Here is a 13,383-nt window from a genome sequence, read left to right as displayed (position 1 = left end):
GTTTGTAACTTCTGAAGTCATTCAACTCAATATGGTTATGAAGAAATAAGGTGACTTTATGCCCTATACATTACATACAGTTTTATCACTCACAAAGATAAATTACAAAAGATAATTAACAAATTTTAATGCTCCTAAAGAAATCATTTAATAATGTATAAATATTTTAAAGTGTACGATCTTTTGCGGACTTTTAAACAATAATGTATCAGGGATTTTTATTTTATTTTTTGAAATACGAATTATTCAAATGTATGTTATGTGTTTATATGTATGTAAATGATTCTACATTTAACTGTACGATAAATCGTATCTATGTCGTCAACGATTAAAATTCAATTCGATTAGTAATTTTATATTAAAATCATCTCTATATAATATTAAAATTTAATACTTTATTATACGTAAAAGATAATATACACATACAATTACGTCAAATGAAAATAAAAATGGCAATAATGTTTGTTATATGTGATGTATATGAAATCAAAAGGGTCTTTTAATAAATATTAATTTTAATAATAAATACATTCCTTTTTATTTAAGATCATAGCCATCAGTTGAAACATAATAAACACCAGTCGCGTTACCGGGATTCCAGAAGCCTGCGATGGTGTTATCATTGGTAGAACAATATCCTTTTCTAAAAGATTTGTATGTATCACACTTCCACGCCAAAAACCAATTTGGATTACTTACGGTTGCCGTGTAAATATCAATGCATGCTCTATGGTTACACTTTGCAGCTTTTGAAGAGTCAAAAATACCTGGTATCAATGGTGTTTTACAATTCGGCTGAGTTGAACCTTTCTTGTTTACAATGAAGTCTATATCTCCCAGAATACTAGTCGTGCCCAACCCCCCAGAGTTACAATGATATACTTCAACATAATCCGCTACACCGGACCTTACTTGCTCCTGTATCAAGCTATTGGAAAAACAGGGTCCAGCTGGATCCAAAGCAGTAATTCTAGATATTTTGGTACCAGTGTTATTGTAAAAGATTTCACCTGCTTGGCCCAAAATTTGAGCGCCCAAACTATGGCCAATACAGTGTATATTCTTAGAAGAAATCCCACCTTCCTTCAAACCTGTCAACATTTGGGCCAACGCTTTACCAATATAGTGAACGTATTTGACGGATCTTTCGTAACTTTTAATGTGTCCTTGTTTGTCGTTAGTGTACGGAGAATGGTCAAGAATAATTAAGTAGCTGTTAGGGTAATTTCTAAATGAATCCCTGACACGTTCCTCTGTTTTCTTGTTAATGTTTGACTTGAATCCACCGACGAAGATCAGGAACTTTCTGGTTTTATCCAGTTCGTTTAGCGAAAGTATTCCCTTTGCAGCGTTATCAATAGTAAATGTTTCGACATCGTTCCTGGTGAAATCATAAAAGTATACGTCAATGCCGCTAACATCAAGATTCAGTGTTCTATCGTGTTCACCTGCAAATGAAAATAGTACTTATTACTAAGTTATTAAAAAAAAAAGAAATACCCGTTTTTTAAGAAATTACTGATATTATTATTTAACCATACAACTAAGCGTAAAGCTTGCGTTAGGAATTGGGACGACATTAGCGCAAGGAATAGGAAGTAAGGAATTGAACCTTCGACTTTTATTTTCGACGGAACTGCTCACTTCCTAACATGGACTGCTCCTGATAATTTATTTATTAGTTTTGTTTGATTGTACTAAAGTTCTACAGGCTTATAAGCTAGTGACTAACCTAGGCTTCTAGCCTAGGTTTTTTACTAATATTATACATAAACATATGTATATATAATGTATCTTAAATTATTATTATACATACTTATTTGGTAAACATAACAAAATTAACCAATAAATGTTTTAATATAATCTTTTTTTTTATAGTATTGGTAAGCGGACGAGCATATAAGCCACCTGATGCTAAATGGTCACCAACGCCCATAGACATTGGCATTGTAAGAAATATTAATCATCCCTTACATCGCCAATGTGCCATCACTACGATGTTATGTCCCATGTTTCCGTAATTACACCGGCTCACTCACCCTTTAAACCGGAACACAACAATACCAAGCACTGATGTTTTGCTGTAGAATACCTAACAATCATTAAAATGATTAAACTTTAGGATAAATATTTCATCCACAAACTGAGTCGGGCCACGATATTACGGACGGTTCTAAAATAAGAAATAAGTAGATATTCATGTATACGAATGACCTTGTCAACTTGTCCTGTATTTTCATTGAATTGAATGTCACACGGCGTTAGTTTCTTGTATATTTACATGACAATATGTTAATAAATTACGCGATGAAAACAATACTATATCAGACTAATATTGTATTGATGTTGATATAAAGATATGAAGTAAAATAACAACTGGAAACATACAAATGTATTAATATTTGGCAAAGGTTCCCCTTTTGACACGGTGCGCAAGCGATCCCGTAGCGCTCCTCGTTAAGATGGAACGAATACCGCTGGTTTTTTAGTGGGTATTCCGATTTTCGAAGCACACTCGGCGCCTCGGACACTGGTGAGCCCCATATACCCCCCACTGTTTCCGCGTAATGCGTTTTCCAGCGTTAAAAAAGGGGATTCCCCTCTTGAGGAACAGTTTTGTAACTTATACTACCACGCTGCTCTAATATGGTTTAGTGGAAACTCATGTGGCAGAATTGTGTCGGAGATGTATTTTTTCAAAGCCGAGCACGACATTAATTATAATCATAATTTAAGCACATCAATACACACTATCTGGGGATTGAACCCGCAGTAATTGTTTAAAAAACACGAATTTTAGCCTTTTGGTGGCTTTACCACCAAAAGGCTTAAAAATTAAATATATTTCTTTATTCTATTCCAAGTCTGTGGGTTGTATCTTAGTATGTACAGTCTTCAAACTTTAGAATAAAGACCGCATACTCTTTAGTTAAACAAAAACAAATAAGAATACTTCACAGCAATACCAGCTATTGATGTGTTTCGGTTTGCAGCTGGAGTAAGTCATTGTAATTTATTCATAGACAAAAAAACGGAGTCTAAGGAGTTGTTTAATTAATACTTCTAGAAGTATCTATGGCACAATGTACGTTTTCTATCTCAATTTAAAAAAAAACGTCAAATTTAAATACGTTTCAAATGATCATATATTTTTTTAATTGCTCCAAGATCTATAATATGATCTATACGAATTCCTCTGACATCCCACCTTCTGTAAACATGAAATTTCTTTTGACATAAGTTAACTCACCATTTATTAAATATTTAATTAGATTTATTGTAAGAAATAAATTAAAATTACAATTATTATTATGTTTTTATATTATTTATATGTTGTGTTCAATTAATTATATCATTTAATTTTAATATTGTTCTGTATATCTACAGTAGAATTACATAGTTTCTACTCATCATTATTTAATGATTCAAAATTCGAAACCGAATAATCACATATCATATGTGTCATCTATTTTATAGATGTCATTGGCAGAATATTTTGCGCTCAGATAGCGTAGATACACGACAGAAAAAGAAAAAATTAAAATAAATACACGTTGTAAATATATGTTTTAAATAGATAGAAATCAATTCGTAATAGTACAGGGTTTTATTGTTACTTGATTTATTTTGAATGATACGTATTAACTACAGCACAATAATAGTGTCTACAATAGAGACTGGAATCACACATATGGTTTTATATACCTACATATATACAGTTAGTATAAAGATAAATTGAAATGATTATAACATATATACACATCATAACATACTTAGAATACTTACTCGGTTGTAGGGCTTTGTAGAGGCCCGTCTAGGTAGGTAGCCCCCACTCATCAGATATCACTATACAGCAACAACATAGTTTTGTTGTGGTCTCGTTTGAAGGGTGAGTGAGACAGTGGAATTACAGGCACAAGGGACATAAAATATGAATTCCCAAGGTTGGTGGCGCATTAGCGATGTAAGGAATGGTTAATACTTCTTACATCGCCAATGTCCATGGGCGGTAGTGACCACTGCCATAAAAAAGACTACCAATTATAATCGAAATTAATTATAAGATATTAAAGTTCAATAAAAAATGTCGAAATAATTAACGTAAAATTAATGAAGCGCTAGTAATAGCAGCCTGTCAATATCAAACATTGACTAAACTACTGGGCTAAGGCCTTCTCTCCTTTTTTTTTGAGGAGAAAGTTTTGAGCTTATTCCACCACGCTGCTCCAATGCGGGTTGGCGTGCAGGTGCAGGTACACATGCAGGTTTCCCCACGATGTTTTCCTTCACCGTCAAGCACCAGATGAATTATAAACGCAAATTAAGCATATGAAAATTCAGTAGTGCTTGCCCGGTTTCGATCATCGGTTAATATCACGCATCTAATCACTAGGCCATCTCGCAATGAAGCACTAAATTCATGGCTAAATTATATTAACCTTGTTTTTATTAAAGTACGTTGCTAATAATTCGAAAACACGTTTTTGGATACTTGTTTAAATTATGTTTATTTAGAAAAAGGTGTATATTTATACCGAAAGCAGTATTAATTAGTCTTATATGAATTTTTATAATTTAAAAAATGCAAATAAAAGATATACAAAAACATACCAAAGTCCTTGTAATGACATCAAGTGTTTGTAAATCTCAATGAAATAAGTGTCGAGATCTAGGTTATTGTAACGTTCGTATACTTTTAGTTAAGCGTTTATTTATTTAGAAAGAAAAATGTAGGCTGTCAATCTGTATTACGCGATATATTCGCTTAATTGATTTATTATTATTATAAATAAACTTCCCATTAAAATTCCCATATTTTAAAATGTAGGTGTAGTGGGGGAACCACGATAACACATTTTTTCCAATGAAATTTGAAAAATAAAATCTGAAATAATATACTTATAACATTAACAATATGAGAATTCTAGTTGAATATAAGTTTATTATCAATTTGCACGCTCATATTAAAAAAGCTAATCAAATATACAAATTATATGCATTCATAAGAAATTAATTATAAGTAATCATAGATTAAATATACCTATGTCAGTATATCTATTTAGAAAATAATGAAAGAATATTTAAATTACGAGATTGTGTCATAAATGATTTATCTTTCAACATATTTTTTGCTAACAAAGGCGAGAAGCCGATTTATTCGATCGAGAAAAAGTTAATCAAAACTATCAATACTCAAGTTGTTCCAATAAGTATACGTTGTTCTAAAAACATATATTTCCAATACATTAAGAACCGAGAAAGAGCTCAAATGCACAGTAGCCAGAATACTTTAATCTTAGTTTCGCAATAATTTTTGGTAGACTTAGTTACTATTCTCTAATATGATCGTACAGTATTACTTCAAATTCATTTAGTGAAATGACCCGAAATTTGTTTTTTCAAAGTGTAATATGTAGGTAAACCACAAATTTCTGATAGTAGCCTATCACCACTGCCTTCAAACATTGACACTAAGGAACATTATCTATTGCCTTATAAACGACTAACCCATCAGACAGTTAAAAACTCTGTGTAATTATTGAACATTTAAAATTTGACGAGCCGGTTGGCGTGGTTGGTGGATGCTTGCCTTTCACGCCGAAGTTTATGGGTTCGATTCCCACCCAGGACAGATATTTGTGTGCATGAACATATCTGTTTGTCCTGAGTCTGGGTGAAATTATCTATATAAGTATGTATCTACAAAAGAAAAATAGTATATGTAGTATATCAGTTCTCTAGTTTCCATAGTACAAGCTCTGTACAAGCTTAATTTGGGATCAGATGGCCGTCTGTGAAAAATGTCCCAGGATATTATTATTATTATATAAAAATAGTACATGGAACAGTTTAGTGTGCACTTAGTATACTGTGTAAATATAAGGTTAAGGTTTTTCGTTATTTGTTAATGTAGTCCGATAGATAATAATTATTGTTTTATTTTGAAATGAGTATGATTCTAATAAAAATTTCATGAATCTCCGCCTCCGTAATTGGTGGGTACTTGCGTCAAATTCAATCTTTATTAAGTTCTTAATATTAACGTAATTGGATGGTGGTAGACACTTTTTTATTTTCTTAACTTAAATAACTTTTCCAACGTAATATATAGTGTCCTACATATTAATGTATAGATACATTTTGTTATATATGAATTATTTACATTGAAGACTAAAATAATTATATTATATAAAATTAGCAATAAATTTCTAAATTAAGATTTGTAACAAAAAACAAAATCAAATAAATATATCTTTCAATCAATCTTTCAATAAAAATTCAATCTTTCTTTCAAATGTTTCACAATATAATACGATTGTAAATAAATAAAGTAAATAATATAAATTTTTGTTTATTTAAAAACAAAAAACTTACATTTAATTAATTTTGAATGTAAAGCCAATTGAAACGGTCCATATTTCTCCAAGTCACCTCGACCCCACGATCGTGCGTGACCCAATAGGCATAGAATCACGGTGACAACGATTTTCATTTTTTCTATTTATTTTTGTCACGAAACACTGCACTTCAAGTCTGCGTCTGACTCGAGTCACTGTCAAGTACTCACTACATATATATATAATGAGATTGAATAGTGACGTCATACACAGCATACTGTCACACCTTACTGAACTATTGTGATTCATTAGATAATGCGATCTTACAGTATATGTAGGCCATCGGGGATTTTTGATACAGCTGCGTTAAAATAATAATTAAAAAAAATGTATTTAAATTTGTAATGATTGATATAAAATAAAGGAAAAGACAATACTGTTTCGCAATTGGAAAGAACATGCTTTAATTACATAAATCTTCTTATAATCTTTTACAAATAATGTATGTTTTTTTTTATGTTAATCCCTATGGTCGCGTAGAGATCAAAATTAAAAGATAGCACCATGTCACGTTTCGAAATTTCCGCGACAAAGACGGATAATATATATTTGTGAGGAAGAAAGATAGCAAATTTCACATCTTTCATTCGCACTGATCACGTGCTATTATTAAGTTGTATTAAAATGTTATCGTAAACCTAAACAGCCATTCATCAAGCCTACAACAATATCTGACGTAGTTGATTAATCATTCTCAAAATATCAGCCAATCTCTAGCCTTGTAAGTAACTTACAGCCTTGTTGATAAGGCTGCAGAGCCCGAGAACCTTGGTTCAAGGTTTGATCCAAATAATATTAATAAAAATTTCTGTCTTAGTAACAGTGTTTTTTATAATATGAAGGAAGGCGGACGGGCAAATGGGCAACCTGATGGTAAGTACCTGATGGTAGTCACCACCGAACATAGACATTGGCGATGTACAAAATATCAACCGTCCTTACATCACCAATGCAACACCAACCTTGGTAACGTCCCTTGTGCCTCTAGTTACACTGACTCACTCACCCTTCAAACCGGAACGCAAAAATACTTATTGCTGTTTGGTGATAGAATATCTGATGTGAGTGGTATCTACCGAGACCGGCTGATGACAGACTCGTGACTAATAATGTACATGAAACCGTAGGTGCTTCGTCTCTTCTGTCTCGTGGGTATGATCATCGGTTGGTCGGGCCCCTAAACTGGTACCTTGTAAGCCTAGGCATTAATATTGTGTTAGTTATACTATTAATTTAAAAATCAGCTCACATTATTGTTTATACTCTGCATGTAATTTTGGATCTATTCACAGGATAAATAAACATAAAAAGGGAACTGCTGTGAATAAAAAAGTACGTAATGCGAACGAAATGTTTTCGCGAATCATTTTGTTAACGCACTATTATTTTTATTGTTTTCCTGATATTCTCTTGCTTCTATAATACAACAGTATTTACTAACGGTAGGGCTTTGTGCAAGCTCATCTGGGTAGGTACCACCCACTGATCAGATATTCTACCGCAAAAAAGGCAGTACTTGGTATTGTTATGTTTCGATGTGAAGGGTGAAGGAGCCAGGCACAAGGGACATAATATCTTCAAGGTTGGTGGCGCATTGTCGATGTAAGGCTTACAATGCCGAAATATATGGGCGTTGATGACCACTTACCATCAGGTGGCCCATATGCGCGTCCGCCAACCTACATTAAAAAAAAACAGCCTTGTGATCCCTCTCGCGTTTGGTAATATCGTCTTAAACATTGAATTAATAAAATAACTAAATAAATTTGCAATTAAATGGTATAATAACATTAATGTATTAAGTCGCCGATGTAAATGATGCGCGTTATAATTGCAAGTTCGGAGCAAACGTTTTATAAAAATTAAGAAAACCCATGGCTTGTGTTTGTGAAGCAATTATAAAAGAAATACAACACAAACACTTTGTAGCAATAATGCAAACGTTTAATTTGAAATATATTACAATTATTTTGTCTAAACTGCACACAGGACGGGTGTTTTTTTTTGGCCAGTGAATTAAAAGTGATTAAACGAACAAAGCTGCTAGCGGTTTTGAAATCATCATTTCACTAATATGGGATGGAATCATGATGGATACTACTATCATGAGCGGAATTTCAAAAAATCCTATATTTTGTAACTTTTTAATAAAAACTACACATGTATTTGTATATTTTCATCTTCATAATTGAATAACGTTGCCTTTTTAAGCCCACGATGGGCAAAAAAATTTACCAAAATGTTACATTTGCAGACATTTGTAATATTAGGAAGTATAGGTATGCTATGTGTAGTATGTTAAGCCATAATTGTTATATAATTTTCGAGGGTAAATAATCCATTAATTCACTCTGTCCGGGTTAAAAAAGATCACATGATCCCGAGTTAGCACCCTAGAATCGCTGTTTAAGGGAGATAAGCGGAGGACCGCAAAAAATTAGAGAGAACAGTCAAAATTTAATTTTATATACTACTTTGTTTACGCTTATTTGCCTAATTTGATAATGTTTTTTTACTAAATCGCTCTTTAAAGAAAAGTAAAATTAATTAAAAAAAATTGTACAGAAAATCAGTTTTACAGTAACTTAAGTTCTCGCTTGGCCGTATTCTTTCTCTACTTTTATTCGCTATATTTATTACTCATTATTTCCGAATATATTTAAATCCTAAATTATAATATTATACTATTATAGTAAATATAACATAAATGTAAATTTAATTTCGCGTGTGACAACCATAACTGCCAACTTCGTTCTACGCTCTGTTCAATTTTTATAATTCTATTTGCGTACAATTTCTTGTAATCATAATATAAATCGACACTCCATTTTAATTTAACGAAGATAAACAGAAATGCACAGCAAAATATGTAAACTAAAAATTGCAGTTAATAAAAGCAGCTTTATCGATTTCGCTTGCACTTTATGTTACAAAGGTTTCTGGGATTAATAAATCGATCTATATGTGTTATATTGATTATATATATTATAAAATTCCCCGCGAGCTAAAACAATGCAATTTATATAAAACAATATTGTTTGAATTAGTACAGAGACCATAATCTATAAATTATATAATTTAATTGTTTTAGGTCGTGGGATATGTAAAAGACTAATTAAGCGATATTTAATTAAAATCAATATCTAATTATACTATCATTCATTAATGAGCACATAATAAAATATTATGATTTATTAATATCAATAATTAACAACCCGTAAATTTATTTACAATCAAGTCTCGTCTTCTAACCCTCCTCGCGATTGGGCATCCACATACACGTATATGTCGTGGATTCAAATGGATTGCAATGTAAATGGCCCCATTGTCGTCCAATATGTTGATTTTATTAAATCAGTCAATGCGCACGTCCGGCGCTGGCGCTGTCCAGAGAGCAAAAGACCAAGAGACCAAGGGGATCGCTCGACAAACGATTACACGCGCTACTGACAGATACACCATTATATTTTATATTTCCATCAGTTAGCTGCATTATAAAATACGCGTGTTATATTTTCACATCTTGACGTCTGACAACCGACCAGTAACCCATAAGATGTCAATCACCTTATGTGGTGTTATTATTCTAATAAAATAAGTGACGTCGTATACCCGCTTAAATATATTATCTCTGACATATACATTCCACTCACACTGGCTGATGACTTTCACTTGGAGGATTACGTTTAGTAATAGTTACGTTTTATTATTCCTCAATCTAAATGGGTCTTTTATACAGAAATATTATATTACGATGTTAAGACAGTTGCAAATTTTATTAGTTTTATTTATTGTTAAAGAATCATATTATAAATGAAATACGTTTGAAACTTCTCAAAATTGTATTTGTATACAGTTATTTAAAGCTAACAATCGGGTAGCATGAAATAATGATCACATTATGTAACCCATTAAAGAGACCACGTTATATATTAAGTAAAACAACGTTATTGTTATGACATAGAAAAAAACAGTCACTAACTATTAATGCAAGGAATTATTGATTTTACTATGAAAATTACATATATCATAAATAATCACGTCGATTCTGAAACAGACTACGGTTACCTTACGTGATAATAACAAAAGTATCAAGAACTATCACTGCACTATAAATAATTATCCATCTATAGATATACATAAGTCTAATCTATTTTATAAGCCTCCGTAGAGAGATAGAAAACACCAGTTGCATTTCCTGGGTTCGAGTAACCGGCTATCGTCACTTCGTTAGCAGCGCATCTCCCATGAGAGAATTCCTTATATGAATCACATTTCCACGCCAAATACCATGCAGGATGATTAACTGTCTCAGCCCAATATCGCATACATGATTTGTGGCTACACTTTGCATCAGAATCGCCGAGACTCGAAAGGAAGCCAGCATCGCAATTCGGCTGAATTTTGCCATCGTTCACGAAGAAATCTATGTCAGCTAGGACACTCGTCGTACCCAAGCCACCAGCGTTACAGTGATATACTTCCACATATTCAGCAACTCCTGACCTTAATTGCTCTTGAATGAATGTATTTGAAAAGCAAGGCCCTGCTGGGTCTATCCCGGTTATTCTCCAAACTTTTTCCGCTGTTCTGTTCAAGTAACTCGAACCAGCATAGCCAAGAATTTGGCTTCCCAAGCTGTGCCCGATGCAGTGCATATTTTGCGATGTAAATCCATAAATTCTCAATTTTACAAGAAGATCCCCAACAGCCTCACCCAGGTAGTATGAATAGTGAACGGAACGTTCGTAGCTTTTCAATTTTCCTCCATTAGCAGACGTGTACGCTGAATGGTCTATTATCATTAAGTATATATTCTGAACATCTTTGAAGGCATTCCTGATTATTTCGGAAGCACTTTTATATACGTGAGATTTATACCCAGGTACGAATAATATAACGCGTCTTGAAACGTCTAAATTATAAACTTGAGTAAATGCTTCAATAGCTCCTTCGATTGTGTAACTGAGATTGAAGTTATTTTGAAAATCATAAAAGTAAACAAGTGTTTCGTTGACACTTAAATCCAAGCTCTTATTGTGATCGCCTGAAAAAAAAAAGAATTATTTATCAAACAGTTATTGAAACGGATAGGATGATTTGTCAAGATGTATGAGTGCATCTGTATTCGTGTTTGTATATGTGTATTTTAACTAGAAACTGTTAGGTTTTATGAAAATCGAATAATATTATATAAAAGAGATCATTTCACTGTGTATGTATATCAAATTACAAGTTGTTAATTGTAACTGAAATAAATTATTATCCGTAGAGAAAACAAAGTGGTAATATTTTTAAATACATTTTCTGGCCCTTGGGCTCATAGAGTTAGCTTTGTTTCGCACCGTTAAGGTAAATACGGAATTTTATATACTTCTACTCGTTACGATAAATGTGGAAGGTACTTTTTTACTAAATGATATATTTATCCCAAGAGATACATAAACTGTATCACTCACTAAATGTGCAAGGGAATCATTGTGTCGACAAACATCTTATTTATTTCGTGGTTTTATTCAAGGGAAAAAGTTAGTCATAACAAGATAACATTACAACAACTACATTACAACCCATAAAGTTATTGCGTTCTGTCCCGGTTACTGGGACGAGATGGCTTGGTTAGAACGTCTGAATTTTAACCTATGACTTCATACCCAGGCAAACGTAACTGGATTTCATCATTATATGCTTAGTTTGTGTTTATAATTTAAAAAAAAACATCTATGGGAAACCTGCATGTGTCTAATATCACTGAAATTCTGCCACATATGTATTCATGGGTCATTCACAGGCTGTTACGGTAAGTTCATTGAACTATCGTTTCAAATGGGATTATTGGCTGTTGTTTCTCAAATACATATTTATATCGGTCAATATTTTTAATCATTCATATAACTTTCAATTTCAACTTTTAACAGTGTTTTGAAGATTTTTCTATTGTCTTGATATTATAACCAAACAAAGGCAGCAATTTACCTTATGCTTTGTAAAACCAATCATAGGCCTTGAAGATAGACTGGCCTTACATGATAAACAAAATGTATACTCTTGATTCTTATAACAAACATAAGGAAAGAATAAACAAACTGAAAATGAACTTACATGTGATCCAATCGGAGTATAGTAAAGTTTTAAACGGTCCATAATCAGCCACCCAATTAGTTTTGACATTCACAAATAAAAATACACTAATTAAATATATAAGGAGCGTCATTGATAATGCGTCCGCTCGTGTCAGTGGTCACTTGATAACTGAGTAAAGGTTTTCTATAAAACATGATATTGACAATATATGTTAATATAATTAGTTTTGTGTGAATGAAACCAAATGATTCGATTTATTTAGGAGTTTAGCGGTACGTGTATTTATTGGGTGGATAAAATACCTTAATAATAAAAATAAAATGCATTAATCAATGTAAATATGGCGTGGTCCGACTTCGGACTATTTAATGTTTTATTTCGAAATACATAATTAAGCTTGAAATCCGCCCAAAAATAATGCGTGTTAATAATAATAAAAATGCATAAGGTACATAAGTATATTTTTAATATAACTTTTATATAAAACATACATTATAAACCTAAATGATGATATGTTAATAGAGCCCTCTTCGAGCGAAGGCATTACGGGGCGCTATTTCGATGTACATATATGTATGTTTGGAGGAGCAGTTCAATGCGTAGACGTATTTTGTGTACCTACTTTTCTAAAAATAAAAAACAACTCCCATTTTTTTCATACGAAGTTGAAACGTCTGCTTGTTGTACAAGCACTATATTTAACAAATATAATAACTTAGAGGTACTCGACAGTAGGGCTTTGTGCAAGCTCGTCTGGGTAAGTACCACCCATTCATCTGATTTTCTACCGCCAAATAGCAATACTTACTATTGTTGTGATACGGTTAAAAGAGCGAATGAGCTAATGTTATTAATGGCAATGGAGTTAGCATCTTAATTCCCAAGGTCGGTGACGCATTGG

At 32.4% G+C, this 13,383-nt stretch overlaps 2 protein-coding genes across 2 annotated transcripts; both read right to left on the bottom strand.

Moving 5' to 3' along the window:
• Nucleotides 1-467: 467 nt before the first annotated feature.
• LOC126770604 (lipase member H-like) lies at nt 468-6,578 on the bottom strand. Its single transcript, XM_050490081.1, has 2 exons — nt 6,376-6,578; nt 468-1,448 (listed from the first exon to the last, which is right to left on the bottom strand). Exons 1-2 carry the CDS (start codon nt 6,491-6,493, stop codon nt 538-540), a joined length of 1,029 nt encoding a protein of 342 aa, XP_050346038.1. The 5' UTR covers nt 6,494-6,578; the 3' UTR covers nt 468-537.
• A 3,649-nt stretch (nt 6,579-10,227) lies between these two features.
• On the bottom strand, nt 10,228-12,653 carry LOC126770607 (phospholipase A1-like). The gene is made up of 2 exons (XM_050490084.1): nt 12,501-12,653; nt 10,228-11,445 (listed from the first exon to the last, which is right to left on the bottom strand). The coding sequence occupies exons 1-2, from the start codon at nt 12,610-12,612 to the stop codon at nt 10,544-10,546; spliced, it is 1,014 nt and encodes a 337-aa protein (XP_050346041.1). The 5' UTR covers nt 12,613-12,653; the 3' UTR covers nt 10,228-10,543.
• Nucleotides 12,654-13,383: the final 730 nt, after the last annotated feature.

Source organism: Nymphalis io, chromosome 9 (genome assembly GCF_905147045.1).
Source record: "Nymphalis io chromosome 9, ilAglIoxx1.1, whole genome shotgun sequence".
NCBI lineage: Eukaryota > Metazoa > Arthropoda > Insecta > Lepidoptera > Nymphalidae > Nymphalis > Nymphalis io.
The sequence above is the reverse complement of the archived record's forward strand: the minus strand, read 5'-3'. Positions and strand labels throughout refer to the sequence as shown.

What these genes read in the sequence shown, in the direction of transcription:
- LOC126770604 (XM_050490081.1), bottom strand. Translation starts at nt 6,493, where the DNA reads ATGAAAATCGTTGTCACCGTGATTCTATGCCTATTGGGTCACGCACGA. An exon ending in ACATTCAAAATTAATTAAAT is followed by an intron (nt 1,449 to 6,375) that starts GTAAGTTTTTTG and finishes TTTCATTTGCAG; the next exon opens with GTGAACACGATAGAACACTG.
- LOC126770607 (XM_050490084.1), bottom strand. Translation starts at nt 12,612, where the DNA reads ATGACGCTCCTTATATATTTAATTAGTGTATTTTTATTTGTGAATGTC. An exon ending in ATACTCCGATTGGATCACAT is followed by an intron (nt 11,446 to 12,500) that starts GTAAGTTCATTT and finishes TTTTTTTTTCAG; the next exon opens with GCGATCACAATAAGAGCTTG.